Source organism: Pinus tabuliformis, chromosome J (genome assembly GCF_031772625.1).
Source record: "Pinus tabuliformis cultivar Carrire ecotype Pingquan chromosome J, CPIR1, whole genome shotgun sequence".
Classification (NCBI taxonomy): Eukaryota; Viridiplantae; Streptophyta; class Pinopsida; order Pinales; family Pinaceae; genus Pinus; species Pinus tabuliformis.
The window spans coordinates 408,479,143-408,498,074 of record NC_142295.1 but is presented as its reverse complement, the minus strand read 5'-3'; the positions used below and the strand labels follow the sequence as shown (position 1 = coordinate 408,498,074).

General features: G+C 40.0%; 1 protein-coding gene across 1 annotated transcript; it reads left to right on the top strand.

Annotated features, from left to right (window-relative positions):
* The first annotated feature begins 14,442 nt into the window (after positions 1-14,442).
* Positions 14,443-15,714, top strand: LOC149227562 (protein PHOSPHATE-INDUCED 1-like). Its single transcript, XM_089375528.1, has one exon. It carries the CDS (start codon positions 14,555-14,557, stop codon positions 15,641-15,643), a length of 1,089 nt encoding a protein of 362 aa, XP_089231654.1. The 5' UTR covers positions 14,443-14,554; the 3' UTR covers positions 15,644-15,714.
* The last annotated feature ends 3,218 nt before the right edge of the window (positions 15,715-18,932 follow it).

Genomic DNA, 18,932 nt, shown 5'->3' with positions numbered 1-18,932 from the left:
AGAGAGATTTGGTTCAGCCATGTCTATGTTCGGGTGGTATGTGGAATCCCGAAGCTGGTTGGATTTGCCTATGATTAATAAAAGCTAAGTTCTCTTACTTTGTACTTGTTTATATGTGGATTTAATGGTTGTCATATCTCTGATATTTATATGGTTTAATTTTGGTTATAAGCATGGTTCTGTGACTGGTTCATGTCATGGTTATTTCATGTATTTACTTGTAATTGTCAAATCGATGGATGAAAGACCTAATTGATGGTATAATAGTTCAATGGAGAAGGAGGTCATCCTTATGGTTATGTTTCATAAGTTCTTTCAGTCATTTATGCTTTGTATTGTATCCTAGACCTGTAGGTTGCATTGATGCCAAGTGTTTGACAAAATGTCAGTCCCAATTGGGGATGCTTAGGCCTAATCCTGAGGTTGATTTTGAGTATTCAGTATTGTGATCATGTCTTTAAATGATTCTGAAGGTTGTAACAAGTTCTAGGTAGAGGCCAAGATTCTAGGCTAGAAAAGTGGCTCAAATCTTTAGGTCACTGGCACAAGTTTGCTGAGAAAAGTCCACAGTCGCTAGCACAGAGGCCTATGAGAGCGACTTTGAGTTGTTGGTCATTGTCTTACCTATAGCATGATAGCGACTCTGGGTTAAAAGGCTTAAATCATTAGTGGGACCTAGGGATAGGCTATCTGAGTGGTTGACATGTCTCTTGAGGGTGTTTTGCTGATGTGGATGGGTTTGTTTGATATGTTCTGTCAATTCCACATCCTTAAGGTCACCTAGGAGATTGAATCCCATAGTAACCTCTCTCATCACATGTTTCCCTGGCTAGCTAGTTACTTGGGTGGACCTAGGAGGAGGGGGTGTTACAGATTGGTATTGGAGCGTGGTTGCACTCTCCTTGGTTGAATGTGCTCAGTCCTGCATGCATGTTAGTTGCATGTTTGCATCTCACACTTGCATTCCATGTGCTTGTTTCATTGCATCATGTGGATCATGATAGAAGTAAGGTTGTCATGAGGAGATTGATGTGATTTTGTGGGATGCATCGTCTGAATTTTATGACTGGTTGCATATGGTTATACGTCGCTTACATGTTGATTATATGTCACTTGACTACATCCTTGTATGTCAGGTGCATTCTTGAATGTTTTGATTAAATGTATCGGTCTTGTATGTTGATTATGAGAATTTATCACTTATGCTCGACTACATGCATTCATACGTGTATTTGATTAGGCATTTCTTATGCATGTTGATAGTTGCATGTGGCAATATGTGCAATGGAGTAATGTTTGTTGTCATGCATGAGGTCACAACATGCATTGTTGATATGGCCTTGCATTGATGATTGGACCCTAGCTAGAATGATGTTTATGATAATGATATACATGTATCACATTGATTTGATGATCTTGTAGACAAGGTATCCTCCCTGAATTATGCTAAGGTACGTTGGATTATTGTGATTTGGTTGAGTTGACATAGTATGCCTTGTAGGAAAGAGATCAGATGGCTAGTAAGGTTGTAGACTACATAGAATCTCCCTATGCACCAGATGGGTAGTATGGTGTGGGGCACTCTTATGACCTAGAAGACACATTGAGAAGCCTGAAGGAAGAAATAAGGAGTTGCAAAGTAGACAATGACAAAATCATGTAGGAAAAAGAGAAACAAGAAGAGGTGAATGCGATACTACTTCAGAGTTTTTCAGATTTGTAGTGATAGGGACCACTTCTGATCAACCATGGACATGGGGATGGAACTAATGGGGCATATGGCAGTAGCTCCCTTGGTAGACATAGGTTGGATAGATCTAACACGGTGAGAAATGACAGGTTGTTGGACACTTCAGATAGGAGAGGTGATCGACACAGGTACTATTCCAATTCTAGTTCTGATAGACATCATGATCGTCATTGTCACCCTCCTTACAGGAAGAGTGAGAGGGGATACTTTCCGGATGAGTTTAATAAGGAAAATCCACCTACCTTTGATGGAGAAATGAATAAATCACAGGATGCAGCAGCATGGTTGCTTGCTATGAACAAATTCTTTCGATTGCATGATTATTCAGAAAACATGAAAGCAAATATAGCCACTTTCAGTCTCAAATGTAAAGAAGATATTTGGTGGGAAGACATAAAGAATGTAAAATGTATACATGAGGAATATTTGACTTGGAATGCGTTTGAAAGGATCTTCAAGAAGAATTACTTGTTGGAGAGATACTATGATGACAAAGCTAAGGAGTTTTATGAGTTGCAGCTGGGTTCTATGGCAGATGATGAGTATACTAGTAGAATTTTGGAGTTGTTGAGATATGTTCCTTACCTCAAGGAGGAGAAGGCCAAGGTTCAAAGGTTCATTAGTGGGTATCCATTTGCATACAGATACCAAATTGAGTTTGATGAGCTTAGATTGTTGGAGGAGGCCATACAAAATTTGAAGCATTGTTATGAGCAGTTGAAGCGCAAAGTTGAGCCTAAGCATGAATTGAAAAGAAATGAGAAAGATGAAGGAAAATGACCACCAAAGAGAGGAAGACCTAAAGATTCAAGTGAGAAAGAAAATGTAGTTCCTTACAAGAGATTCAATACAAATGAGAATGGACGTGGAGAGGAGCAAGCTAGAGGAGGTGGTAGGAAGCCATTGCAGTGTTGGATATGTGGTAAGGATCTTCATAAGAGGGATTGTTCGCAATATCAGAGTGGTGGTAGACCCCAGATCTATAGTGATTTAGAGGCACATATAGTTGGTGATGTCGGTTATAGCATTCCTAGGATATATGCAATTGTGGAGAACATGCAAGTGGATCATCAGGCATCTATCATTGAGATGGATGGTAAGCTTTGTGATCAAGTTGTTTCTATTTTGATTGATCTTGGATCTAACTATAGATATATTAATCCAGAATTATTGAACAAGTGTGGTTTGAGAAGAGAAGTGCATGCAAAATATTGGTTGGAATAGTTGGCTACAGGTACGAAGAAGAGAGTTCACCATTGGGTGAGATCTCGTGCATTTGAGTTAAATGGTATGCCTACAACATCACATTTGAACGTATTGCCATTGGGATCATATAGTATTCTTTTGGGTATGGATTGGCTATACCTTCACAAGACCAAAGTGGATTGCCTTGACAAGGCCATTGAGTGTGTGGATGATAGTGGAGAAAAGAGGACTTTGCAAGGGAATAAGAAGCCTACATAAGTGGGGATGGTTACCGCTATGCAGGCTAAGCATAATTGCATAAAATGTTATAACATGTATGCAGTAAACATTTCTAGTGAAAAGGGTACAAGATAAAGATAAGGCATAGGTACTAGTTTTAACATAGGTGTACAAGATAAAGATAAGGCAAAGGTACTAGTTTTAACAAAGGGCCATTGCAATAGGCCAATGAGATTGTTTGGTAAAATGATATTTGTATGTCTTAGATTGCATGTTTGTTACTATTAAAGATCACATGATTAATAAATTCAAGAAACTAATTGAAATTCTTTTTAATCCAAGAATGGTTTAGTGTCTAGTTCCTATTTCCTCCTCCACCCAAATTTGAACAACACTTTCAATTAGTGATAATTATTATTCGATAAGGAATTTCCCCTATCAATCTATGTCGTAATGTGATATGTTAGCATGCCATTGGCTTTGGTCTTGTTAAAAAACCCACCGAGAAAACCTTTACTACCCACATGCACTTCTTAACCTCTTATGGAAGTGCATGTCATCCTAACGCTTTTTTAGCTCGGCCAAAATTTTCAAACTTTTTTGATGACCAATAGGGTGGTTGTCATCATTCATTTCAATGGCCTTGCCCCTAAGCTCGCTAAATGAGAGATGAGTCATAAAAGTGGATCAATTCCAAGGATGGGCCTTAGAGTTTCCCATGCCTCGATTCACACTTCGTCTTTGCATGTAAAATTGAGGCATATTAATGCCATATATTCTTGCAAATTATTTTTATAAATTTCTTGAAGAGTGAATTAGAATAATTAACCACTTATAATTGCAATGAAACCCTAACATTAGGCTATTTGGATACAAATGTGTTTGTGTGTGTGCATGCTATTTGGATACAAATGTGTCTTTGTGTGTGTGTGCGCACCCAAACACACACATATGTCTCTAAATAGCCTATAGATTTTCCCACTGTAGATCAATAGATTATGCGATATACTAAAGCAAAATACAAGATCTACTTCTACAACAAACTTTGTGGAAGCTTAATTGAATATGAGCAAGATCAAATAGAACACATATAACTGAGAACGAGAAAGCAATCACACATGAACATAGAAGAATACTCTGGGGAAAGCCTCAGCCTAAACCCCGATCTCTATAATATCATACAAGTGGAAATATGTTCAGATTACATAAAGAATCAGCTCACAAGCTATCCTGCTCTCTCTACAATCGAACAATATAGCTCATAGACTGAATAGACAACACATATGCCTTTCCTCTGCCCTCCAAGCCTCTTATTTCCTTGCACAGTTTTTCTTGGGGTCCAATGATGCCACCTGTGTGAATTGGCCTCATCACACACTCACTAAACTGAAGAAGTAACTACGCAATCTCTAAGGAATGAATTCTTTTTGCATGCAAGAGATATCCACCAAGGAATATTCCTACAATTGATAGTACACTGTCCCACCATATGATCTCAACTGGGTCTCTGACTGAACTGACATGCATGAGTTATTTATGAGACAATATTTAGTTATCTGAAGTGTAGCAGTTACATGCATGCATGCATTAACTAACTAAACTCACAATTAGTTCTACAAATTGTTAGAACTAATCTATCTGGACTTAACTCAGACAATTGAGCTAACTAATTACAACTCAAAGTACAACTCATCCTCATCTCCTTAACTAAGGGATAAATTCCTCAATCAATGGAGAAACTATTGCATGTCTTCAAATAGACTTCATGTTTGATTTTCTCTAACTAATTAACTCAATATGAATTAATTAATTATTAATCAAACAGCTGCTAAGAACAAATTCAAATTTTACTTCTCTATTTTAGTTCACGGACTAACTAAAATAGGAAGGTATCCTGAAATGCCATTTATAGCAGTGCAATTTTTAGCACTTCTATTTATAGCATTTCTTGTTGCTATTTTCAACACTCCCTCTCAACAAGAAAGGGATTATCAGTGACCACAATCCTGTCTCTATGGAACTCGAACTTGCATTTTGACAATGCCTTTGTCAAAATATCTGCATCATGTTCCTCAGTCGAAACGTAAAGAAACAGCATGATCCTCTTGACCACACAGTCTTGAAGATGGTGATACCGGATATCAATGTGCTTGGACCTGTCATGAAAAACTGGATTCTCATAGAGTTTGATACAACTATGATTATCGCAGTAGATCACTGTAGGATCCATCCTCTAACCAAACAATCCCACTAGAATCTTCCGCATCCAAATGGCCTCACATGCACCCTAACTAGCAACCATGTATTGAGCCCCTACTGAGCTAAGTGGAAATGATCTTTGTTTCCTGATGTACCAAGAAACTGCAGCTGAACCAAGATTGAAGATTCCTCCAGAAGTGCTCCTCTGGTCTGATGGACTCCCTGCCCAATCCGCATTTGTGAAGCCCTAAAGCTTCACTCCCTCTCTCCGTCTATACCACAAACCATACTGAGATGTGCCTCTGAGGTATCTCAGCACATGCTTTGCTGCCTTCCAAAATATCTTGGTAGGTTGAACCATAGCTTGACTCAGCTGGTTCACCACAAAGCATAAGTCGGGTCGTGTTTTCACTAGATACATAAGTAAACCCACTAGCTGCTGATAAATAGTAGCAGCTACTACCTCACCTGAAGTAGCATCCTCCTTCCTCCAGTTCCCAGCTAGAGGAGTCTGCATGGGTTTGCACTTCTCCATATGGAACTGCTTGAGGATCTCATTGGCATACTTTCCTTGAGACACAAAAACTTCTCCATCTCTCTGCCACACTTCCATGCCTATAAAATAGTGCATGAGACCCATGTCTTTCATTTCGAACTCTGTTGCAAGGTCCTCCTTGCAAGACTGGATCAGCTGATCATCACCTGTCAAAATCAGATCATCGACATAAATAATAATGATCAATGGCTTACCTTCTACCATGATGTGGTAAAGGTTCACATCTACTTCACTCTTGGTGAAGCCAAACCTGGTGAAATAGCTTTCGATCCTGGTGTACCAAGCATGGGGTGCTTGCTTCAGCCCATGTAGAGCCATCTTGAGTCAGCACACGTGAGACTCATGATCGAAGGTCTTGAAACCTTTGGCTGCTCAATGTACACCTCCTCCTCAATCTTCCCATTGAGGAATTTTGTCCTCACGTCCATCTAATGGATCCTCCAACCCATCTGAGCTGATAGTGGCAACATCGATCTGATAGATGAGTACCTTGCTACAGGAGCAAAGGTCTCATCGTAGTCGATCCCCTCGACCTGTGAGAAACCACGGGCAACAAATCTTGCCTTATGTGTCTCAACACTTCCATCAGTTGTCTGCTTTACCTTGTAAAGCCATTTGGAACTCACCACTGACTTGTCCTGAGGTCTTGGGACAACACCCCAAACATAGTTCTGCACGATGGAGTCATACTCTTCCACCATTGCATCAACCTAGACTAGTTGCTACACTTCCTCCTCGAATGAAGAAGGCTCGGAATCTAAATACTCCCCAACCAAGGCCATGTAACCAGTGTACCGCTCAGGTGACCTCCTTTATCTACGCTAAGAAGATGGTAGTCCCACATTCTCTCGTGCATCTAGCATCAACCTTTCAGCTTCCCTTGAGCATTTCTACCCATCTCTGGAAGACCCAGCATGAGTGGATGTCTCCACTCTCGAATCCTTTGCATGCAGCTGCTCCGCATCAATCTGAGGCTCCTGCTCCTTAGGAATTGAAAGTTCCTCATCTGCATGCAACTTGAGTTCCCTCTCAAGTAATACTCGCATGGCTTTCTTCTCGTCGAACTTTAGATCCCTGCGTACCACTGTCCTCTGACTGGTAGGCAGGAGCACCCGATAGTTGTGGGGTGTATCCGTGTACCTCACAAGTATTCCCAACTCAGATGTTGGATCTAGCTTCTTCCAAGCATCTTTGGTCACATGGCAGTTAACCAATGATCCAAATATTCGGAAGTGACTCACATCTGGTCGCTTCCCAGAAAAGGCCTCCATAGGTGTCTTCATTCCCAGTATATGGTGCGGGCTTTTGTTCTGCAAGTATACTGCTGTATTTCATGCCTCAGCCCAACAATCGATCTGTTCTTCCTTTTGGCCACCCCATTCTGCTGTGGGTTATGGGGTGCCCTCAACTCCTGTTTAATTCCTTCTGCAACGCAGAAGTCCTTAAACTGCTGGGAGACATACTCTCCACCATTGTCGCTATGCAAGGCTTTTATTTTCCTTCCATATTCTTTCTCTGCCAAGGCTTTAAACTCACAAAACCTCAAGAAGGTTTGATCCTTCTTTTTCATAAAGTAGATCCAACATATACGAGAAAAATCATTAATAAAAATAACGTAGTACCTTTGTTTAGTAGTGGAGGCTGTAGAGAATGGTCCGTAAACATCTGAGTGAAGTCGCTCTAGGATTGGCCCAACTCTATTGTCTTGATCCAAAAAGGAATATTTCGCATACTTACCCAAGGTACAACCTTTGCATGTATCCGTCTGCTCCAGTTTTCCCTTGGGAAGTTCGGTAGAAATATGTTGCATGATCTTCAAGGCTCCATGGTGCAAGTGGCCCAATATTCTATGCCATAGCTCGCCAACATCTTGGCTCTGCACCATCTTTGCTTTGGAACTCAAATGCAACACAATTGTCTACCTCCATATTGTAGAGATTCTTAACTCGAATCCCTATCCTCTTGGTCTGTCTAGTGCTGATATGCCTCAAAAATACTTTTCCTTTACTAAATACTACATCATAGACTTTATCTTCTAGCATAGCAATGGACACAAGATTCTTCTTCAAACCTAGTACATACTTTACATCAGTTAGGGTGAGGGGAGCTCCATGTTCCCTCTAAAACACAACCGCATTCTGAAGCTAGTCAAGCAGTCCGGCAAAGACCTTTCTCGGCCTTAAACTCAAAGGCTTAAGGCTTATTATAGTGCATAGTGCATGGACTAAGCGCTAGTGTCTGTAAGGCTAATTGCTATGGGACTTACACTACGGCTGCCAGTAGTTAAAGAACAAATGGACTTAAGCTAGTCGTTCTTAGTGCATGTGGACTTCATACATTTGATACCGGCATATATAAGACACAATCTATGAATTCATTCTCATGTGTCCCAGTAACGTAAGTAAGGTACTAGCCATAGTCTCCTAAGAACTCTTACAAGAGTTCCATGGACATATCTCTTCCTTGTTTCCTGATTCTACACGTAGTTTGATCTCTGGCAAGTAGTGTCTCCAGTTTGAATGGGAATGGCATAAGAAGAGGAGTATAGGTTGTTCCAAATACATTGAGTGTTGTTGAGAGACTCGCCTATAACTAGGACTTGCATATCTAAGTTGAACTTGTCTTGTCATTAGTTATATGCAATACCTTCACCTGAAACATGGTAATTTCCATCACCGCCCATCTCGATCCACATCTGGAGATCCTTATCCTCCAAGGTGATGAAAAGATTCTTGTCACCTGACATGTGGAATGAAGCTCCACTGTCCAGGTACCAAACACATCCCACCATGGATGAAACCATGCATGCGATAAGAGAGAAATCAAATTCAAACTATGAGGCCAGTGCCTTACCATCAGATCCCTTTGAGGATCCCTTCTTGGATTTCTTCTGTGGACAATTCATAGCATAATGGTCCACTTCAGGACAATGAAAGCATCGCACTTTCGATTTGTCGAACTTCTTCCCACCATGGGAAGAACTGGATTTGGATTAGGATGTCTTCACTTTCCCCTCCCTTGCCTTACTCGCTAAGGCTAGATTTTCCTCATCATCTTTCTTTGATGAGGATCCGTCTCTGGTGCTTCTTCTTATCTCCTCCTGCATCAGATCCGACCAAAGTCGTTCCCAATTTGGCAGTTTTTCTCTTCCATTTACCGAGTCTTAGTAGCTATGACAACTCTTAGGAAGACCGAGGAGCGCAAGACTCACCATGCATCATTGGCTGTCGTGATCCCTACACTTCCAAGCTCATCCCTGCAGGTGGTGAGCTTGTTTAGATATGTAGAGATCATGTCGCCCTTTTCACACTTGATTTTCCAAAGCTTTCCTTTCAACGCCAACTTCCTCTGATCGTTGTTGTTCTGATATAGATCTTTCAATGTTTTCCACATCGAAAATGGTGTCTCCTTCCCATGGAGACTCGAGACTATGTGGTGTTCAACTCCCTCCAGAAGGATAGTCCTTGCTCTAGCCACACATTTCTTCCATTCTGCCAATTCTGTAGCATTAGCCGCTGCAGGCTTGGGGATTTCTTGATCAATGAAGTCCTTTAGACCGTTATCCTCTAATACTACTTCCATGCGATCCTTCCAAGCTATATAATTTGAGCTGCCACCAAGGGCATACTCGAGTCTTAAACCATTGAACGCCATTGGTGAAATTGAGATGTGATAAGAACTCGATTTCTATATTCGTGAACCTCAAACTTCAAAATTCTCCCTTCTTGTATACAATTCTCTCCTTTGATCACCTTTGCTCTGATAGCATGTAGATTTTCCCACTGTAGATCAACAGATTATGCAATATACTAAAGCAAAATACAAGATCTACTTCTACAACAAACTTTGCGGAAGCTTAATCGAATATGAGCAAGATCAAATAGAACACATATAACTGAGAATGAGAAAGCAATGACACATGAACACAGAAGAATACTCTGGGGAAAGCCTCAGCCTAAAACCCTGATCTCTGTATACAAGTGGAAATATGTTCAGATTATATAAAGAATCAACTCACAAGCTATCCTTCTCTCTCTACAATCGAACAATACAGCTCACAGACTGAATAGACAACACATATGCCTTTCCTTAGCCCTCCAAGCCTCCTATTTCCTTGCACAGTTTTTCTTGGGGTCCAATGATGCCACCTGTGTGAATTGGCCTCATCACACGCTCACCAAAATGAAGAAGTAACTGCACAATCTCTAAGGAATGAATTCCTTCTGCATGCAAGAGATATCCACCAAGGAATATTCCTGCAACTGATAGTACACTGTCCCACCATCTAATCTTAACTGGGTCTCTGACTGAACTGACATGCATGAGTTATTTATGAGATGATATTTAATTATCTGAAGTGCAGCAGTTACATGAATGCATGCATTAACTAACTGAACTCGCAATTAATTCTACAAACTGTTGGAACTAAACTAACTGGACTTAACTCAGATAACCGAGCTAACTAATTACAACTCAAAGTACAACTCATCCTCGTCTCCTTAATTAAGGGATAAATTCCTCAATCAATGGAGAAACTGTTGCATGTCTTCACATAGACTTCATGTTTGATTTTCTCCAACTAATTAACTCAAGATGAATTATAATCAAACAACTGCTAAGAACAAATTCGAATTTTACTTCTCTATTTTAGTTCAGGGACTAACTAAAATAGGAAGGTATCCTGAAATGCTATTTATAACAGTGCTATTTTTGGCACTTCTATTTATAACATTTCTTGTTGTTATTTTCAACATAGCCTAAGTTGAGGGTTTTATTTCCATTATAAGTGGTTAATTATTCTAATTCACTCGTCAAACAATTTATAAGAATAATTCGCAAGAATATATGGCAACAATATGCCTCAATTTTACATGCAAAGACAAAGTGTGAATAAAGGCATGGGAAACACACACACACACACATTTGTATATTTTGAAGCTCTACCAACATTGAGGATATCAATGTGAAGTGATTGACATAAGTGGTGTGGGTGATGGAGCTACCATGCTCTCCAATTGCTAAAATTTTCAAAGAAATCACCTTCACAATTAATCCTATTATAGATTTGCTTTGATGAATTTTCTTATGTTTAATAGTCCACCTACCAATTCTAAATGTAACTCTTCTCAATGAAGCAATTCTGCTTGTATCTATGGAGAACAATGGAATATTGGCTTTAGAGATGGATTTCAAATCTAATTAATAAAGATTGAAGATGTAAATGAAACAATTTAGAAGATAGTCTATGTACCATTTATTCCAATTACACAAGTTATTAAATCAAGTTTCATCTGTTGTGTCCAATGGCATACAAAGAATGTGCGCAACGTTACATCATCAATCAATAACCACATCAAAAAAATGCCATGTAGGGGAGGGGCATGGCCTACCCGCATTTGGACCTATGCCATCATTAAAACAATTGCTCCAAGTTGTCTCTATACCATAACTCCAATGGATTATTTTCTTGCTCCACTTGTAAAATAGTGGCTTTGCTATTAATCTACATAGATCCATTTCAATCTTACATATATCAAGCATTGACATGGATGTCACGCCTATTATACCTATAATGAAATGATAATTTGAAAATGGCTTGTCCTATTACAACAATATGGAAATTATGTGAATAAAACACCAAAATTAAACCATGTTAATATTTGTCCATCGTTGGCCATGACCAACCATGGTTAACAATGACCAAACATATTCAACTATGGTCAAACCATCATTAAACATTTTGAATCATAGTCTAACATGCAGTGTAGTGCATAATTACAAAGTTTGCATTTATGCACGCATTACATTACAATAAACTTTGCATCCTCGTGACACAACGCATGAAAATGAAGTGTCCATTCTTTTGATGTGTAAAATGTCGTGGATATTCCTCAAGATAGTTCAAGACAATATATCTCATAAAGCTATATTTTGAAAATCCGAAATTTAAACTATTAGGGTTTTATTTTTCTTTGGATTTATGGATCCATAGATTAAGATTAATTGTGTATGTATGCAAATTAAAATTATGAAGAAAATAAAGAACAACGAAATAAAAACTCACAAGCCATGATTGACACAAGATATTACCCGATAAACCCTCTCATGAGAAAACCCAGTTGGAAGGTGAGGTCACTTTGCTTTCTTTCTTTGAATAAAAAATGTATGGGAGTACAAAGAAGTATTACATGTGACTTGTGGGCTATTACAATGCACAAATCCTTTTTGTGTGCTCTATCTCCTATCTCTCTAGGCTATTTTTTCTCATCTATGGAACAAATGCATTTGAAAGAATGGAACCCCTTTCTCTTCTAGTGGCTTATAACCTATTGGTAGTTAGGTTTGACTACCTCAACTCTTAAACATAGTTACAACATGGACGCTTCTATAGTTTTCTTCATCATAATCACGTGACTAGCCATTTTTCCATCAATAATGAGGGTTGACGTGGTATCCTCTCCAATTGTGGTGGTGAAAACATGAAGGTGTATCCTCTCCAATTGTGGTGGTGAAAACATGAAGGTCAATTTCTGAGTGGCATAACTTTTGTATACAAACTCCAATTGAAGTGATTCTTGTGCAGTTGGAAAGATCTTATATGAAAATAAATGTGCAGTGCTAAAGCAACAAAGTTTTACCCCCAAAAAATATTATTTGATACCTCAAAATGCTTGGAGAAAGTTTAAAACCTTGATTTATCAAATTAGGTATTGTTAGTCCGCATGGGGTAGCTCAAGTGGCAATGGCCGTGGAAATGAAGTCTCACCGAACCGGAGATCTTGGGTTCGATTCTTGTGCTACCCTCCTTGGAAATGGGGTGAATAACGGACATGTAAAAACTCGAAAATGAGAAGGTCCCACCTAAGCTTACAAAAAAAAAAATTAGGTATTGTTAGTAAAAATGGTCCTATAAATTAATTCCTCCACTTTTTCCACTCTAAAAGCACTGAAATAAAGATTACCACATTTCAACAAAGTTTTCACCCATAAATATTACCACATTACCACATTTCAACAAAATTTGCATCCATAAATATTAATGTTAATTTTGTTGTTATGCAACTCACATTTCCATGAGATGTCGATATATTTTTTCGTAATTGATGTGGTAGTTTCTAGTTCCCATACACATGTATTTGAAACCGCCCGTTATGTTGATCTCTTTATTTCACATCACATTCACCTTACGAGATGGTGCATTAAAAACTAACGACATTTGATGAGTGGAAAGAAATCAATTGATTGAGCAATGATTTCGCAAAATGATGTAGTCAGCTTGTTGAAGTACGATTATGCTTTGAGAGATGTTGTAACATGTAACATCTAAGTTAAACTTCGATGGTTTTTATGGTTAACATTATCCAATGACTGATATATATCCTCACGCTTGGACAGGTCGTTTGGTTAAAGCCTTTGAAATCTTTGATTAGTTATGGACAGAACGTGGAGCCACCAGTTCCCTTATTCTTCTGGTTGCCATTAAGGGAGGCTTCCCATGTGCCTTCACGCTGCCATCCACCGTATCTAGTGGGGCTTGTATGAAGGTGCATCGAGTGTGATATTTAATCACTCGCCGACATTGACCGCCTTACATGGCCCGTTACTCCTGCTTTTCTGCGCTTCATCAAAGACATAGTTGCGATTTCATGATGAAAAGGGGTATATTTTATCATCCATAAATGCAGTGCCACTCCATTGCTTTGTGTTTTGTTGTTTCAGCACATGACATGAAGCATCATATATATCAGTCTTAATCAAAGACAATCAAAGTATGCGAGACGCGAACATTATGCATCACACGACCTCCCGTTTAATGCTTCTGTCTGCCATCGTTTGAGGACACCCGCCTACGAGCTCGCGTGCGAGCGACTCGCCATCCATTTTGGTGAGTGAATTCACAATTAACTGTCGTTCAGAGCTTTGGCAGTTTTAACATTTGATGTTATTCTACAGTCAAAGTCATTGTCCAGTCAAGCTATCCCGAATGCGTAATAGGAGCTGATGGGCATTTTTTATAATAGGAGCACTTCGAAGAAATCCTATGCTCTATCACGGCATGGAATTTGACGTGTAAATTGTCTGTCAAAAAATTTTCACACATGTTGTGATAAAATGATTGAAACAAGTTGCAAAAGGAATGATAAATCCCACATAATGCCACAAATGCAAAAAAAACGTTTAATTCTTTTCTTTTCGAAACGCGTTGATTTAAAAATAAAAAATTTCTTCGTGATTAAATTAACCAATTATTGATTCGTTGCACGTGGACGAGGCTTTTGTACACTTGTGGCCAACGAAGTCCAGCTGGAGCATACACAGACGCACAACTATGAGGGATTGAGGAAATTGCGAGGCAGCATCTACTTCACACCACCTGTGCACTGCCACCATCAATCCTCGCTGTCCATCGTTCCCAGTTCCGTCTTTATCTCTATCTCATCTCTCGGGGGCTGCCGCTTCCTCATCCTCTATTTAAATCTCTCATCTCATCTAATTTTACATACCACATCTTCTTCCTTCTTACTGCAACTCCTTCCTCCATCGTCGTTCTTAACGTATCTGGATCGATTATTTGGCTCTATCATTCTCAATTGCTGTCTCTTTCTCTGTCTGCCAACCTGGAAATGGCTGGTCTATGCCCTCACAAGGTTGCCAAATTCTTCTACATACTGATCTCCTCTATGATTGTTGCAAACATATCAATGTCATTGTCGGCAACTGCTCATGTTATTCGGCCAGCAGGGCATTCCAGGAAGTTGGGCAGTTTGGTGGAACAGCCAGAGGTGATATTGACATATCACAATGGTCCGTTGCTCACGACTAAGCCAGGGTCCCTGAATGTCCATTTGATTTGGTATGGGAAATTCAGCCCTGCTCAGCGTTCCATTGTGGGGGACTTCCTGCAGTCTCTCTCTCTCGGAGCAGAAGCAAATAAGCTCTCTGTGTCTGCTTGGTGGAATACCACCCACAACTACAACAACAAGGCTAAGGCCAAGGGCAAGCTCTCCAGCACCGCCGCCACCACCACCAGTAATAGCATTGCAATGCTGGGAAAGCAGGTGGTGGAGAAAGACTATTCCCTTGGCAAGTCACTCAAGAGAGCCGACATCGCCGCTCTGGTTAAAGGTGCCATCAACTCAGGAGCTCTGCCTCTACTGGACAATAATGCTGTGTACTTGGTGCTTACCTCCAAGGATGTTACCGTGGAGGGGTTCTGCATGAGTTCCTGCGGGTTCCATGACAGCCTCAACCTATTCTCCGACAAGAAATCAACTATGATGGGGAAGGAGGAGAAGCATCAACAGGTCATCCCATACGCATGGGTTGGGAACGCTGCGAGTCAGTGCCCTGGACAGTGCGCGTGGCCCTTCCATCAGCCAATCTACGGACCCCATACTCCTCCCCTGATGGCACCAAACGGTGATATGGGCATCGATGGAATGATCATCAACATCGCCACCGTTGTGGCAGGGGCAGCCACTAATCCGTTCAACACCGGCTACTTCCAGGGAGACGTTGCGGCACCTCTGGAGGCCGTCTCCGCGTGCCCGGGAATATATGGAAGAGGGGCATATCTTGGGTTCCCCGGGGTGCTTACAGTGGATGAAACGACGGGGGCAAGTTATAATGCCCATGGCCTCAATGGCCGCAAATTTTTGCTGCCCGCCATGTGGGATCCTGCTACCAGCTCTTGTAAGGCGCTACTGGTGTAAGCGATTCAGACGATATCCACCCAACTGTTTTTGTTGGTGTCGTTGTCATTCTTTTATTCTTTCTCATTAAATCGACTTATCATTCTTTATTCAATTTTTAATAAAAACAAACTTATTCTTTACTCGCTTTTCTTTTAACCAACAAACTGTAATTTTTTTTCCAAATCTATGGAAGTTTCTGTTGAAGCTTTCTATTTCGCTTAAAAAATTCCATGCTGAAGCTGATGAAATTGGTTAAGATCATATCATTGTCAGTGAAGCTGATGAAATTGGTTAAGATCATATCATTGTCAGTTTTGGTGGGAAGGAAATTGGTTAAGATCAAATCATAGTCAGTTTTGGTGGGAAGTGATGGAAATTTCTGCTTATTTCAAACACACAACAACAAAAAAATATAACAGAGAACAATGCTCTGGTTTTCTACAGGATCTTTATTATAAAACAATAATAAAAACTGTTACAGAATTGTCTTCCTCAACTCAGAGGGATTTACAACAAGAACTTCAGTTCCAGAACCTGAGTCCAATATCTCAGAAAATTATTTCTCCAGCACTGCTATGCTGCTGTGCGTTGCAGAGAAGAAAGAGTTCTTCTTGCTAATATTCTCCACACGTCTCTACTCTTGCATTATTTTTTTATATATAATGAACAACACAGAAATATCTTTTACAATACGTGTTGCTTTTGCATACTTCCGTGAAAATAAAAAATAGTAAAATTTAAGATTTCACCTACATTTACCAACCCTAGTAAATATCATTTATTACACGGTTGAAAATATCTTGCTGGAATTTAATGCATGGCTTATCACACCATCGCATCGCAAGAAGAGAAGGATGTGCCACCGCCTCTATAACCTTTAAATCATGCGATCTGCGATCGCATCGCAAATATCGCATCGCAGATAATACAAGCATGCAGCGAAGGGTGATGAGGGAAAGTGCGATATGCGATCTGCGATCGCATCGCAGAAAAAGTCTGCAGTTTGAAATTAACATTCCAACACTCCCCTTTAATTTTAACTGCTGGGTTTTTCCTGCATACTCAGGCATTTCCTGAAATGATCAAAGCTTTTTTTTGCCAATGGTTTTGTCAGGATGTCGGCTAGCTGATCTTCTGTTCTGCAGTGCTGCAAAACAATCTCATCATTGTTAACCAATTCACGTATGAAGTGAAATTTGGTGTCTATGTGCTTTGTTCTTTTATGAAAAACAAAATTTTTAGACAATGCTATTGCTGAGCTATTGTCGCAGTAAATGGTTGTGCCATTTTCCTGTTCATGACACAAATCTCTGAGAACTCTTCTCAGCCACACTGCTTGGCATGCTGCTGCTGTTGCTGCCACATATTCTGCCTCTGCTGTTGACAAAGCCACAACTGGTTGCTTCTTGGAAGCCCATGAGATGGCTCCCGATCCCATATGAAACACATATCCTGATGTGCTTTTCCTATCATCAACACTTCCAGCCCAATCACTGTCAGTGTAACCTGTCAACATGAAACTTTCAGAAGAGGAGTATAAAATACCAAACCCCTTCGTTCCATTCACATACCTTAGAATCCTCTTGGCTGCCTGCCAATGAGTCTCTTTCGGTCTTTCCATAAATCTGGAGATTAAACTCACAGCATGCATAATGTCTGGCCTAGTTGCAGTCAAGTACATAAGGCTGCCAACTATGCTCTTGTACAATTTTGGATCAAAATCCTTGCTGTTGTCTTCTTTGGTCAATTTTAACCCCACTACAGTTGCAGTCACAGCTGCGTCGCTGTTCTGCATGTTGAATCTCTTCAACACTGCTTCTACATATTTACCTTGAGAAATAAAAATGCCATTTTCGCTTTGGTCTACTTCAATTCCAAGAAAATATCTTAAGAAGCCCAAGTCAGTCATTTCAAATTCACTTTTCATGACTGCTTTAAAATCAGCAATGAGAGAAGCATCATTGCTAGTAAAAATTAAATCATCTACATATAGAACAATGATAAGAGTCTTACCGTCATTCTCCTTTATGTAGAGTGTGGGTTCACCATCACACTTGTCAAACCCATTGTCTATCAGATAAGCATCTATTCTGCTGTACCATGCTCTTGGAGCTTGTTTCAGCCCATAAAGAGCCTTTTTCAGTTTGCAGACTTTATGCTCTTGGCCTTCAACTTCATAGCCCGAAGGTTGTTCAACATAAACCTCTTCTTTTAATACTCCATTCAGGAATGCAGATTTAACATCCATCTGATAAATCTTCCATTTGTGTTGTGCCGCAATAGACAACAATGTTCTGACTGTTTCCATCCTTGCTACTGGTGCAAAGGTTTCGTCATAGTCTTTTCCTTGTTGCTGCTTGTAGCCTTTCACAACAAATCTTGCTTTGTGTCTGTCAATCTTGCCTTCAGCATTGCTTTTGGTCTTGTATACCCACTTAACTCCAATGGCATCTTTGCCTACAGGGAGGTCCACTAACTCCCATGTTTTACTCTTCTCAATTGCACCAATTTCTTCATTCATTGCTTCAATCCATTTATCTTCATTTACAGCATCTTCAAAATGGACTGGGTCATCAACATGACAATATAAAGCGAATAACGAATTCAGACCGGTATTGTTACTTACCTCTCCTTGTTCATAAATCTCATTCAGATTTCTGAATCTTGGTCTTTTTGGTGTGCTTGGAGTTCCATCCGAACTTGAGGGTATTTCTGATCCCTATGGTGTGCTTGGAGAAGCACTTCCTTGACTTCTTAAGGCTGTTCGAATTCTAGATTGTGGTGTGGTTTGTTGTACTTGCTGTGGTGGAGGAGGAGCCATTAAGGAAGGATTATTTGCTGATGTCCCTTCCTCTTCTTCTTCGTGAGACACGATTGTCTTCACATTCACTGTCTTCTCTAAGCTTCCATCCCAAGCTTCATCTTCAATGAACTGCACATCTCTGCTTACTATCAATTTCTTGGTGGATGGATTATAGATTTTGTATGCTTTTGACTCATCACAATAGCCAATAAAGACACACTTCTCCCCCTTACTATCAAGCTTTTTCCTTAGCTGATCCGGTACATGTGCATATGCCACACAACCGAATACTCTCATGTGAGTGACAGTTTGCTTTTGACCACTCCATGCTTCTTCTGGTATTCTGTTCATGACAGCTTTAGTTGGGCATCTATTCAAGATGTAAATTGCGCAAGTAACAGCTTCTGCCCAATACTCATGCGACAAGTGTTTTGCCTTCAGCATACTTCTGACCATGTCAAGAATGGTCCTATTCTTTCTTTCAGCAACACCGTTTTGCTGAGG